Raw genomic sequence first — 14,326 nt, 5'->3', positions numbered from 1 at the left:
AATGAACATAAAATATATTGATACCAAAAGAGGTTGAACTGCTAAGAAGCACTGTGAACCAGGGATATTAGTTTTTTTGTGAGCTCTGAGGATGCTGTTTATTTTAAAAAGAAGAGTGTTTCAAATATACTGACCACTTCAGTGGAAACAATTTGTTACCAGTAGTATGCTACCTAGCAGGTATTTTTTTAAAAAAAAACCAACAGACTTTATGTATCCCTTCCAAGTGAAGGTGACATCTTAACAGTGAAAAAGCAGCTGCTTTTCTAAAGAAACTCATGCCATAGAGATTGCACTTCGAAAACAGATGTTTGGAAACGTTTCTATCATTACATCATCTTATCACTAAAACAAATGTATGTCACCTAAAAAAAGCTATTGTATCTAGACACATTAAAAGCTGGGAGATAATTTCCAGACTTTTAAAAAATCTTTCAAAAAGTTTCAGTGGGTTTTGAACCCATCTGTTAAAAACATGAAAACTGCAATTCCTTCAGATTAATATGCATAAAATTATTAACAGGGTAGTTGGAAATTTAATAGACAAAATGTTAAGAAAAACCTTTGCATAATTAGCTGATGGGATTGAAAAAATAGTTCTATGACTTAGTGCAGTAAATGATGCACTTCTTCCATCTGAAGCCGTGTATCTTTGCTAGGTATCTTCTTCAGATGTGTTAGTCATTAAAATAAGGTATCAAAATAAACTTAACGAAGAACCATACCTTCAAACTACTGTGTTACAAAATGTTGAATCAAGATATTAATACACAGGATATTCTTACTATTTCTTTAGTAAGTGCTAAAAACGTTCTTTTACTAATAGAACCCTGTATTTTCAAATATTAAATCTTTAGCTCATATTTTTAAATTTTCTATTTCTTGTATATATCTTATAAGGCAGATTCTAGTACAAGTATTATTACGTATATATACTTCATAAAAGACCTATGTACACATTGAGATGCATGCTGAAATATTGACAGGAGTACAAACAACAATTTTGAAGACCACTGCACTAAGGTATTAAAAAAAAAAGGCAATGGAGAGATGTCCTCCCTTCTCCTTAATCCAGACATATTAAGCAAATCTTGCTCATTAAAAATCAACATCAACCTTTAATCCCTTTTGCAGAATTAACTAGGACCATCTTCCACATGAGCAGTAATTCTGATTAAACCCTAGTATGCTAGATGCTAAACTTAAGAGTAAAAATTGAATTACTTAAGAAAAGTTATAGACATTTACACACAGGCATTCAGGGGAGCATTTACATCGGTCATCTTCTCACAGTAAAAGGGGAACAGAAACAACACAGAACTGTAAAATTTCTCTTTAAGTGCTCCTACCTTTGCTCTGAGTTACGGAAATATTTACACAATTCATACTGGGAACAGTATGCACTATCACACTTGGAAAACACATCCAGTCCTCACCAATACATTCACCTATTGGTGAGAGTATATAAAAATAACTTTTCCTGATATTGATATTGCTGTTCTCTCCTATGTCCCCTATGATGTCAGTACCATCCACAGAGAAAAGACAGAGCTTTAAGAAACAGACTCATAAACATTCTAAAGCATCGATGAAGACATGGAAAAAACAAGCAGGAATGATCATTTTTGAATGATCAGGAATGATCTCATTTCTTGAGACTGCTGCCCTGAAACTGAAGCATAAATCACACAGAATCTAAACCAATTTCAAATGAAGAAAGGTGTCTTTGGTATTATTCAATTTTAGCACATCTACTACATAGTGTAATGCTTTCTCTCCTTTTCCCTGGCACGTGGCACTGCAGATGTGACTAATAAAACAGACAACAGCATAGAGAACTCATAGCACACTGCAGTGTCTACCAGCACCACTGTAAATTTAGAGCCCATTTAGCAGTTTTTGAAACACTAAATGTTTGAGTTTTTGAAGGTCTCAGGAAAATACATACAGAAGTTTCAGACAGATTTTTAGTAGCTCAACTGACATTTTCTTCATCTGCTGAAACGGGACACCCTATAGCCAGCTAGAACAAAGAAAAAATAATTATGATCAGCTGGAGTGTGGTCTAAAAGCTTTTCAGAGCATGAAGATGAGTAATCTCTTATTTTAACAAGTAATCTCTGATTTTTCAACTTGTATCAGGAGAATTCCAGAAATTATGTAATCTTCCTTGAAGTGGAAAAGATGTAAAATAAGTGTTTTCTGAAAACACTCAATGGAATCTACCATTGCAAACCAAACTATAAAGAAGAATATTTCATACTGTGCTACAACTTGACTTCTAAAATCATTGCTACATTAAGGACAAAACCCTGTCTGATAGAAAGGCAGTTTACTTGCATTAAAGAAACACAACCTAAGTTCTACAATAAACATATAAAAAAACACAGGGAGATAAAAGCAGTGAAGTAGCCATAACATCCAATTGCTTTCTTTTCCATGTTTGCCTATGGGATTCTTTAACTTCATCTGCATTTTTCGAGCCACAATCTATAAGCAATTTATTTTCTAGCCGAAGAAATTTAAGTGTCAGCTGATATAGTCACTAATAACTAGTCACTAATCTGACCAACTTTCCTTTCAACAAGTAATGCCCATTAATGCAAAGTATCACCACCGACTTTCACAACATTAATCACCTGAACTGACATTACAATTACTGAGGTTCTGGTATCATATATCTAGGGGGAGGATGCAAGGAACATTATGTATTTCTTCAAACACTGATTGGAATACCTGCACAATCAGCTGTCTGCTGCTGTCTTAACGCTTTCACACAAATGCTGCATCAGGAACAGGGCTTCCGATTCCCTCTCTCCTTACAGAAAAAGATTTGGCAAGCGTGTTATTTCTTGACAATGCTTCTTCCTATACAACCCCGGGTCTTTGCTTAAGTTGCTCTATAGGAAACAGTTCAGCAAACCACAAAAGTGCATACCTTACCCACACTCCTGTAGATACCCTAAGGTGGAATAGGACAGATGGCCTAGACACAACTTTTCTTTTGCCTATGCATCTGTATCTACTTTTTTCTTTCTCCAAAAAAAGCCTGATTAAAGCTGATAACTAAAAGAAAAATCCACTATTTGTAGGCAGCACAAACTAGCATCTACTTCTGTCTCTTCCTCAGCCTTTCCAAACTTAGTCAAGATGGTCTCTCTACAGGAGAGTGAAGAGCTGGAATCTATTTTTTTTAATTCGAGTCTCCTGGCAGAACAGTCACTGTACATAACATAATCAGAGCAATTATCAGAATAACATACTTCTATCTCAGTTAACTGAGAATATTTATTGTGAATCTGTGTTTGTCAAATTCACCCTACTTTACCATGTCACATTATGTCTACCCCTTCCTTGCTCTGGTCTTGTACTGTTGACCTCTTCTAACCAATTTTATTTTATTGTCCAACTTGCCTTCTTCCCAGATGACTGGGATTCCAAGAAGTTAAATGGCTCCAGAAATTATAAACACTATCAAGACCAGAACAGGAAATGCAGGTGTAAACAGGGCAAAGCAAGTTAAGCTAAATAATAGAGGTGTTCATATAACAGATACAGTAATAATGTTCGCCAAGATTAACCACTGAAGACCATTTATGCTTTTAGACACTTCATCAATCAAAACAAAATTTAAGTCCATCTTCTGTGTCACATAAGCCTTCTTCCCTCCTCTACCTCCAAGCAAATTACATTTATTACTTACTTTTTAAAATGTAGTAAGAAATGTCATTATGTGTTTAAAGGCGCCCCTGAATAAGAAACCTTACTTTGCATTCACTTTGGTCAACTGAAATAGAAAAATCAAACACTCAAAAATCCCAACTCCCCCTCTCCAAACTAAAAGACTGTGTAGAACAGTGGACCCTCATAAGGATATGGGAAGTACAAACAATAATGATGAATAAAGCACTAATGATGTATTTCCTTGGTGCTGCTGAAGTGAGACTATTTCTTTCCTGTGCAAACAAACCCAAGTACCGATGAAGAATTTAGCAGTCAGCAGTAACTTTCAGTAGCAGGCCAACAGCACATACTGAAAATTAACACCAAGTCTCAGGATGGAAGATTAGTTTCATGTATGTTGACAAACTGTGGTGTGAAGTCTAGAAAGAGCACTTTGCAGGATATGCACTTATGAAACCTCTTACCTCCAGCCCTTGATAGTTCCATCTGTACAGCAGCACACGTCAAATCTGATCTGGTAAGGAATTCAGACACACTGAAGGCATATGCTGGGGTTTTTTATGAACACTGTCTCTGGGTACTCCCTACCTGTTCACAAATCTATGCCTGAATGCAGTATTTATTTGCAAACACTTTGAAAGAAAAGCAACATAGGTTAGAGAAGGTACCAAAGCAGGTAAGAGGTTAAAACTATTTTTTTTTCCAACTTCCCCAGATAAATACTTATGCAATGAAACCGGGGAATGCTTTGGGGAAATGACAGGCTTAAAGCAACTATCTTGCCACAGAGACATTACTTTAGCTGCCCCTGTCTTAAGTTCAGCTTCACTAGCTTATTCTTTAAAATAACGTGCCCCTGAGAGGATCATACAATGACAAACTAGACACTAGAAATACAAATCCTAAAATGGGGAACTAAACAAGTCACATTGTGAAAGAACTGACAGAAACTGTAGACTCCTGTCTAGGATAATAACTGATCCAAGAACAGCTAATTTACCACCACTGATTTCAAGTGCATTCATTAGATGACAATACCTTACTGATTTTCTGTTTCAAGGCTAGCAAGACAGAGAGTCACAATTTAAACAAACTAAAGCACAACACACTAAGAAAGAGATTACTATCTGCACAATCTTTGAAACAGATCTGAGATTACAATGGACTGTCTCCTTTGCTGCTTGGCTGTTGGGGTTTTTTAAACAAGCTGAAGGAAGAAAATCACTGGAATATGAAGAGCCCATTCAAAATGTGCAGAAGTAACAGATACTAAATGCCAAACTTCTAAAATAGCCAGTAAGTTTCTACAGGCAAATGCTATGCAAATAGTAATCTTTTCTACTTTTATTTCTTCAAGAAATCTTAATTATTTAATTATAATTCATAAAGCAGATTTATCTTTCTCATCACTGCCAGTAAAGAACAGAGGGCACAAAAAGTATAATATTCAATCTGCCAGATGCTACTTCCTGTCCTCAGCTGTTACAGACTATGAACTCAATTCAGTTTTCCTGGTATGGGCTAACACGTTGTGTTTCCCGTCCTGCAGATTAATTATCTATTGCTGCTACTGTAAACAAAGCAATGTTACCAAAATTAAACTGATTACCTACCAATTTTCATGACCCTATGAAGTACATTGCAAGTCTTTATTGGAAAGATGCAAGTCACACATCTTAAGAGCACAAAGAAGCTCCAGGAACCCCTCACAGATCAGTGATTACCCAGGACTCTACTACTACTTTGTTGTGTAATGTGAGCAACCTTCAGCACACAGCTAGATCCAGCAGCAACACAATGACATCTTTACCAGAAACTCCTTAGAGACCACCAGCAAAAAAGTATCAAATGGAATTTAAAAAAAAAAAAAGTAGAAAAAAAAGAAAACAACAACAACAAAACAAACAAAAAACCCCAGCTGAAGCCAGCTGAGGGATCTCATCTGGACAGGCAGATGTATACACTGCCAATATCACAAAACTCCACTTTTTCTTGAGGAGCCTGCATTGCCTAAAATCTTGGAAATCTCAGAATACAGGAATTTAATTTAAAATATGTGGTACAGGTATGTGGGATTCAGTTGGGTTAGACAAAAAATGGGGATAAACTCAGCAGGAGTTCCAAAATCAAACTTAACATCATAGGCAGATCAAGAGTCAGACCATGAATTTTAAATTTTTTTAGTTGGAAAGGTTTCTAGGAAAAAAAAAAATACTTGCGTTTGGATACATGCTCTATGTGAACTCTTCCAAGAAGAAGTGAAAAGATGCTTTAAACCCAGATTTGGACACCTTATCATGCTTTAGTATGCTTAATTCTGTAAGAGATTATTCCTGATAAAATAATAATTAGTTAATTTAAGAGAAAAATACTGCAAAGAGCTTGCTTTATCCACTAGCTGTTTATAGTGCATGCTACCAACAGTCTTCACCATTACAGTATTTCTGTTGATCTGTGAATTCAATTCCTGTGCATTAAGTAGGTATCTAAATATATACAGTTTTATGTATATGCTCTCTCTCACTATATACTCACATCTTTACTAATATTATTTATTAAACTCCTAGTGAAATGAAGCCAGTGCATGCAAGTATTTCTGCAAATACGCTTGGTCAATTTCTATTTTAACTCCCAATTAAATTTCAAGAAAGTGAGAACTTCAAGTCATGGCTTTCAATGAATCTTTTTTACTTTCTATGGAAGGCATGCATTTTTATACTAAATTGAAGCCTGTTGACCAAGTCTTCACTCTTTACTTAATTATGTGGTCCACAGACTACACAATCCACAAAACCAATTAAATTTAAATTATTATCATAATTTGAATTTAAATTTTAAATTATTATCATAACATCAACTTTCAAGTGTGTAAACACTTATAAAAAGTATTAGGTGTAAGCAGCTGATTCCTGCTTACTGCAAAAAATGGCCAGCTACCTTCCACTCAAGCTACACCGAGCACATGCCCTTTTACCTAGGAAAGGAAGGTATGTTCAAGTCCTCTGTACCTTGTTCTGCAGAAACACATGAGAGTAAAGAGATGGGAAATCAGAATGTTATTCAAATAGTGCCAATATTTCATTGCTGCAGTCCCTGTTCTACCTGGGACTTGTCTTGCAGTTCAGGTACAACTGCCCTTCCAAGCTGATTAAGCTTTCTTAATACTATGTAACTTGAATGTGTGTATTCACAGTGAAGTTTGCACACTGAACTGAACGCTGTCAAGAACACTACAGAAAGATGTTTCGCTTGAGTAAGCTTCTTAGCACTCTGCTATTAAGTCTTTGTGTCTACATTCACTTGCTATCCAGACGAACAATATCTGTGATATTTTACCCTGAGCTATTTAAAAACATTACAGAATAGTTATATCAAGTAAACAACAAGCCGGAAAGTAGACACCAATGTAGTTACTGGACAGAAATTGGAACACCAACCAACAAGACTAGTTAACAATGTTTACAATAATTTCCATCATGCTCAGTTCTAGTACTGACTTAGAGCTTCAAAGCTTGCTGAAACAAGCAAGGAAAGTATAAATGGTGTGGCCATGCACTGTTCAATAACAAATCATAACTTCAGGACCAACACCTGCAACCAAAGGAAGTTTTTTAGTGATCTAGCAGACAGATGAATAGATGAACACTGGAAAGGTATGAAGCAGTGTGGCAAACCACTCATTCTTCTCACTTCAGAAAAAAAATCACCTGCACAGCTACACAGTGAATAAAGGACAGCTACAATCCCTTACCACAGCGTATCAAGTCAAAGGTCTATGATCAGTCCCTTGTCTAGCCCTCCTACTGCTGAGACTACTACAAGCTTCTCACAACTTTTTCAAGTCATGGTGTTTCCATAAAACAAGACGTGCCAGTGTATTTTTGTAAATCCAGACCCACTGCTTAACTTTCTGAAGTAATAATGGTGGCTCTGCTACAAGAGGCTATATTTATTATCACTCCAGAATGACAGCAATGGAAGTTGACACCATACACCAAAGTAAGTGAACTGCTTTACCACACTTGTAAAGTATCAAATTTGCAAACAGACACAAATTTTCAGACTTCTCCCAGTTAACACCAATGCTGCTGCTTAGATTATCACTGTATTCATCTCTTCTTTTTTCCTACTAATTCTAGCATTTGATCTTCTTTGCAATTTACTCCCAGCAGCAGTTCTCAACTGCTTTCTTCAACTATTTCCACCCCTTGCATTCTGAACATAATGGGATCACTATAAGCTTAGTAAATATATTCTGTTGCTGATTTCTACCTCCATCCTCTAAAATTCACATTTCCAAATCTGAAGGATAATTACAGCAACACTTCCCAAGTTACAGTTAATTATCTGTCTACAGCTGCAGCTTGCTAAGATACCTCAACTCAGTGAAAATCATTTAGTGTACTGGAAACCTAGAAATTAAATTAAGAAAACATTCAGCTATAATGCAAGTGTTAAGTAATATAACAATACTCTGTATTATTTTAATAGTGGAACTAGGTTACACAGAAGAAGGTTCCATGATTTAGAATGGCAAGTTTTCTCGCTTCACTTACAGTTTTCTGATAACGAACATGAAAAGAAACTTTACAAGCCTGCGTGTGAATTAGACTATGGGGTTATCAGGTGACAAAAGCCTAGGAAAAACAGTTGTTTGGATTTTAAAATATTTTGAAGTTTGAAGACGTGCTCAGCAGGATATTTAAGATGAACAATGAAGTCTCACTTTCCAGGCAAATATGAAGTCTTGAGTACTGTGCATCCTCCTGATGCTTATTTTTCATTAAATTCATGGGAACTTTATGACATTAAATTGTTTTAGTCTTATGCACTGCTGCAGCTTTTAAATAACTTTGAAACACAGATATTTATGGGCAATCATAGATCAATACAAAACAGTTTCTCCATAGACCTTTAGCCAGGTGGCTTCTTTCAAGTAGTAAGAAAATTCACACACTAACTTGCCTGAGGTTTGTTGGTTTGTTTCATGTTTGTTGGAAGCTTTTGTTTTGCCTCTTTTATTTTTTTAAGTTACAAGCAATATTTTGTTCCAGGAAAGACTTCAAACTTGTTTGTCAATTTTAACAGTGTCAACTTTATAGGAAGCAGAAATCTTCAGAAATTATCATGTGTTAGAGCTTACGAATTATTCACGAAATTGAAAATCTACTGTCCTTCTAGGACCCTTCTGTGCATAACAGGAAGCTTGACATAAATATACACAACAACTATAAAAGTCACTTTAGTTTCACTGTTCATAAATTTCCTTGTGATTTGCACCTAGGGTGACCTAAACAATTCTCTTTCTGTCTTCCCAGTCCATCATACACTGTAGAAGTTTGATGACCAGCACATGCCGGCTGATTAGTGGGCAGCTATATGCTCTTCTTGCATTTCTTCTCTTGAGGCAATAATTCAGATCTCTGTCCACCCAACTGAAGTTTCATAGTCTGCAGAATGTAGTTTTCTTTATGGCCCTCTGACTGACAGAATTAGCTAACCAGTTCAAGAGGCGGTAATCTGACAGGAAGAGGGGCAGAAAAACAGCACAGTCACAAACCACCCCTTAGAGGAGAAGTCTAACCCTTACTTTTTATTGGTAAGTAGAATTTTAAACCTCTAGCTTTATCATATTTCCAGTTTATGAAATCTAAACTTTGGAGTGCATGAGGCGCTTTTTGAACTTGGAACTGTTCTAGCAAGTGAACTTAATTCCACCTGTATGAACAGGCTGCCACCCTGCATGGATGCAAGGACATTCAGGCTCTTCCAAACACGTGAACATTCGGCACTTGATACAAGACTGGAATTTGACATTAGAGGACTGATTTTGGATTTCTTTTTAGTTAAGAACATGGCTGGAAAAGAGTCCTTTCACTTCCAAAAACAAACACAAAATTAACACTTTCTACTAGTCTGACAGCTCGGAAGAATGACAGAATCATAAAGTATTTAATATAAAAACACTGAAGTGAACCACTGCCCCTTTAAAGACACCCTAATTAGGGTTTTATACAACATATGCATACGTGCCTTACACTTTATAGAGGACAGTTTTAACATCTTAATTCAATGTTTTTGATACTTAAGGCACTTTTTCCTTCAAGAGAGGTATTATTCTGCTGGATGCCTACATGGCTTTAATACTGCTTCAGCTTTATTATGCAGGACATATATATGATCACTCCCATTCTTCGCTGAAATGATGAGAACCTAACAAACAGATTAAGCACCTGCAAGAAAGCAAAACCAGTCTTCGTAACTATGATCTGCCTGTTAACCACCACATTTCAGCATTCAGTTCAAATATAAGTTAGTTTTAGTTAAAAAAAAAAACATAGCCAAGAACAACTGAAATAATCAAGTGCTTACCTTGACTCTCCACTACTGTTTCTTACACTTTCTTCATCACTGTGCCCATTCATTGTAAATATTAAAAAGTTTGAAAAAATAAATAGAAGTCCACTCAAGTTACAAGGCGGATATCAGGAATCCACTTCTTGCTACTCTGTATGTTTCCCAGATACTGTATGTGTTCGCTTTAGAGTCCTCAGTGGGTATTCAAGATTTCTCCCAAAATACCTAAAACAGGAAAGGAAAATATTAAGACTATTTTAAAGTACGCTTGCAACTAAAGACATACCAAAAATAAACTGTTTTTTTTCCACTAACCGTGAAAGGGGGCATGTTTGATGTCATGTCTGTAACTCAAAAATAGCATTTTTTGTGTGTTACCTGTTCATGGCTGATCATTTTATCACCATTTCCTTTTCTGAGAGGAAAAAAATTTCCCTGCTCTCTGTGAAAACAACAAAATACAATGTCCAGAGAACAACAGGTCTTCATATTGGAAGATCTAAGTAACATACACAAAATGCAGGGAAAATCTGTCTTGCTTTTTGTTTGACTGCAGCAGGATCCCAGCATAGACTTCTTTTTGCCATTATACTTCTTTATGCAACTTTTCATAAGCAGTGCTATAAAGATGGCAATTTCTGCTAAACTGGTAGCTGCAGAACAGGAAAAATTACATTTTCTTTACTACTGCAAGGTGAGAACAGTTTACTGCCTATCTGCACTATACAATGCATCTTAACTTCGAGCATAGTATTGAATTCAGGGTCTAAACAGATCTAAATATATAAGAAAAAATGCCTACTTGAAGAGATAGGTAAATAGTAATCTTCTGCTAAGATCTGCTTAGTAAAATGTATGTCATGCACAGAATACAGAGGGAGTTATTTCCAAGAATACAAGTAATCCTATCCACTTACAGTTGTGGGCAGGAGCAGGAAGATAAAAGATCACTATTTAACACGAGCTCCAACTAAATGAAACCAGCAAGATCCCAGGGACAGAATGATCATAATTGCATATACATCAGCCTCCTAGGCCAGATCACTACGCAGTCAGTACTCAATGAAGCCAAAGAAAGTTTAGGCTCACGGTAAATGGGCCGCAAGCGTAAAATCAGTGATAATCAGATCAATTTGCGTCTTCACAGACTTAGGGGTGTGAAGGCCATTAGGGTCTTGCCCGCCCCGGGGTGCTCTCCAAGAACAAGCCACAGCCCAACCCCGAGCCCATCGAGGCGATGAAAGGGAACTTTCGTTCTGGGGCGGGCACTGCCCTGCGCTCACACGGCCGGGCCGCTCCGGCCCGCGAACAATGGCGATGAGGGACGGGAGCGCGATCAGAAGGAGCCCCGCAGCCACAGCAGGGCCGCGAAACGCAAACAGGGACCCCGCAGGGGAGGGGGGGGCGCGCTGGGCGATCCCGCGCGGGGGCGAACCGCCGCTTCTTGGGCACCTGGAAAACACCGCGGGCGGCGGCAAAACTTCCTTTCTGCCGCCCGCTCTCTGCTCTGGGCCGACCCGATCCCGGCTCTCATCCTCTGCCTCCCGCGCCACTCTCGCTTCTCGCCCTCAACGGAGCGCGGGCAGGTCCGCCCGTCCACTCCGCTATCGGCGCGGCCTGCACGGGCGCCGCTCTCTCGCAGCGCTACCAAGGCCACCGCCGCCGCCCTCCACGATCGCTTCGCCCGGCGCCCCCCACGGCCCGGAGGGGAGCCGCGGCCGCTCTCGGGCCGCCCGGGCGGCTCCGCACTGGCTCCCCCCGGAGGAGCGAGCGGGAGCAGCTCCATCGCACTGCCCACCTCGGCCCCGGAGAATCCCTCCCTCTCTCGGCGGAGAACAGGGAGCGGGCCCGAGGAGCCAGCCCGGCGCCGGGCATCCACCCCCCTCGCGACCGGCAGCAAGGCCGCATTTCCTCCGCACCGCCCGCCCCCCGCTCTGGCTTTCATCTCCGGCAGCTGCACAGCTCCCGGCCGGCGAAGGGAGCCATAGCGGCCTCTGCCTACCTGCGGTGCGTGGAGCCCGGCCGGCCCAGCCCTGCCGGGGCCTCCCCACGGCTAGAGGCCTCGCTGCGCCCCGCGAGACGTACTGCTGCTCCTACCGCAGCCCCGGGTCGCGGGCGGCTCCCGCGGCCAGAGCGGGGCCTGGGCGGCCGCCGCAGCTCTTGCCGGCTCCGCGCTGCCCGCACCGCGGGCTGGCTCGTTTTGCCGCCCGAACAATGGGGTCCTGACCACGCTGGGAGGGGCGCAGGGAGAACCGGGGTAGGCGCCGCTCCGCTCCGCCGCCGACTCCTAAGTCCTGCCGACCGCCGCCATCACGCCGCCGCTCCGCTCAGCCTCCCCCTCCCGCGGTCGGATGGAAACCCCGGGCGTGATGTCAGCCCTGCGCCCTGGGACCGACCGGCAGTGGGAGGAGGAGCCTCGGGCGGGGCCGGCGAGCGGCAGCGCCGCCGCCGGGCCTCGCGCAGCGCGGGGAAAGCGCTGCGGTGGGAGGGGGTGCCGGTGGGGGCGGCCGCAGCTCCCGTCCGCCATCCGCCCTTACCTCTCTTCTGCCGAGCGCTGGGTACGCTTCTGTGCCGGTGTGTGGGAGCAGGGAGCTGCCCGAGGCGGGCGGCCTGGTACTGCGCTCCGCGGCGCAGGGGTTTTGTTTGCGGTTTTCGGTGTAAAATCACGGCCCGATGACAAATGTACCCGCGTTTCTCACTTCACGTGGTCCCACGCGGTGCTGGGGCGTGCTTAGAGAGATTTGGACAGGTTCCCTGGCAGGGAACTGGCCTTCCTACTTGAGTACAAATGTCTGTGCCCGGTCTTAGGCCCTCTTCTTGCTGGGGATCAGCATGGTTTTATGAGACGCGCGGTCGTTATTGAAAAAATCGAACAACCCAACCCCAACACAAAGAAAGTAATTTAAACTGTGTGTCCAAATGTTTATGGAGTGGCAAAGGAAAGTTGCAGCTGAGTGAGAGTGTGCTGTAAACAATACAACACGGCGCTGGAAAGTGGAAGCAGCTTACCTGCCTTCCCGGTAAAAGCGCACCTGCGCTGTAAGTATCTGTCACTCTGCAAGAGGATTGTGGGGACGTTACTGACTGATGTCTGGCACCAGACCTTTGAACTCCCTGCAAGGGTGAAAGAGGTCAGATCAGCAGGAAACCAGTTTCCTCATCACTGAAGGAGATCTTGAAGGAAGTTACCGTGTGGGTATACGAGAGGAAGATGGTCAGAGCAACTGTCAAATGAATTCAAACTCAAAAACTTGTGTTGACCAGGACCCAGATACGAGCCACAGTCAGTCAACTGGAGACCTATTGCTGCCATTTTCTGTACTCATGGTTGCTCTTCCAAGGTGAGCAGTGCTGGCTTCCTTGGTGCACAGGGGTGTGTAGACAGCTGAGGTACCCTGCAGCCGAGTTGTTTTGGTTCCCTGGAGCCTACAAAGGAGCCTTCAGTGCACCAAGCATGATGTGGTGTTGGCTGTCATGCTTAACAATTCTGTGTTGGAGGAGCTGCCGAGGCCAGCTGAGGCATGTACATACACACTGGCTCAGCTCTCAAGCACTGTATGGATTACCACAAAATCTCAATGATGGATGCCAGAGAAAAAAAAATTGCTCTGGAGTTAAGAAAAATGAGTTTGGGAATTGCTTGGACAATAAAATGGTTTGAAAGATTACAAGGGTATAATTATGCAATGTTGCTTACTGAAGCCCTGAAGTTTGCCCAAGTCATCTTAAGAAGAATATTTTGTGGTAGATAAGAGTGCTGCAAAAAGCAGTGGACTGAAGTTTAAATTGAAGAGTGTCAAAATGAAAAAAACTTTTAAGTTAAGGGAAATTAAAAAAGAAACAACCTAACCCCTTCCTATGGGGAGGTGGTTGTTCAGCCATCTCTAGGGGAGCAGTGCCCTATCACATATCCCACCATCCTTCTTTTCCCCTCAGTTTTATATACTGAGCATGATGCCATATGATCTCAAACATCCCTGTGGTCATTTGGGCTCAACCATCCTGGCTGTGTCCCCTTCCACTTGTGCATGTTTAGCCTCCTCAGTGGTGGGGTGGGATGAGGAGCAGGTAAAGCACTGACTCTGTGTAAGGCCTGATCAGCAGTAATTAATGCATACTTGTTTTATCAATGTGGTTTCTAGCACAAATCAAAACATAGCCCCATTCCAGCTATTATGAAGAAAACTAATTTTATCCCAGCCAAAACTAGCACACCTACGTGTTTAGTTGTATTTTACTTAATAATCTTCTTGGCTTCTTTAATTTTCTTTACCTAGATTTGTTT

General features: G+C 41.1%; 1 protein-coding gene across 2 annotated transcripts in view; it reads right to left on the bottom strand.

The window, feature by feature from the left end:
* Window positions 1-12,255, bottom strand: part of CHD1 (chromodomain helicase DNA binding protein 1) — a 54,722-nt gene extending 42,467 nt beyond the window's left edge. For both annotated transcript variants that reach the window (XM_062514056.1, XM_062514057.1), the window contains exons 1-2: window positions 12,044-12,255; window positions 10,057-10,266 (exon numbers count right to left, since the gene is read on the bottom strand). In XM_062514056.1, coding sequence (XP_062370040.1) covers window positions 10,057-10,109 — 53 coding nt within the window. In that variant the 5' untranslated portion in view covers window positions 10,110-10,266; window positions 12,044-12,255. The remainder of the gene's footprint in view (window positions 1-10,056; window positions 10,267-12,043) is intronic.
* Window positions 12,256-14,326: the final 2,071 nt, after the last annotated feature.

Source organism: Cinclus cinclus, chromosome Z (assembly GCF_963662255.1).
Source record: "Cinclus cinclus chromosome Z, bCinCin1.1, whole genome shotgun sequence".
Taxonomy (NCBI): Eukaryota; Metazoa; Chordata; class Aves; order Passeriformes; family Cinclidae; genus Cinclus; species Cinclus cinclus.
Note: the sequence above shows the minus strand (reverse complement) of the source record. Positions and strands in the feature narration are given on the sequence as shown.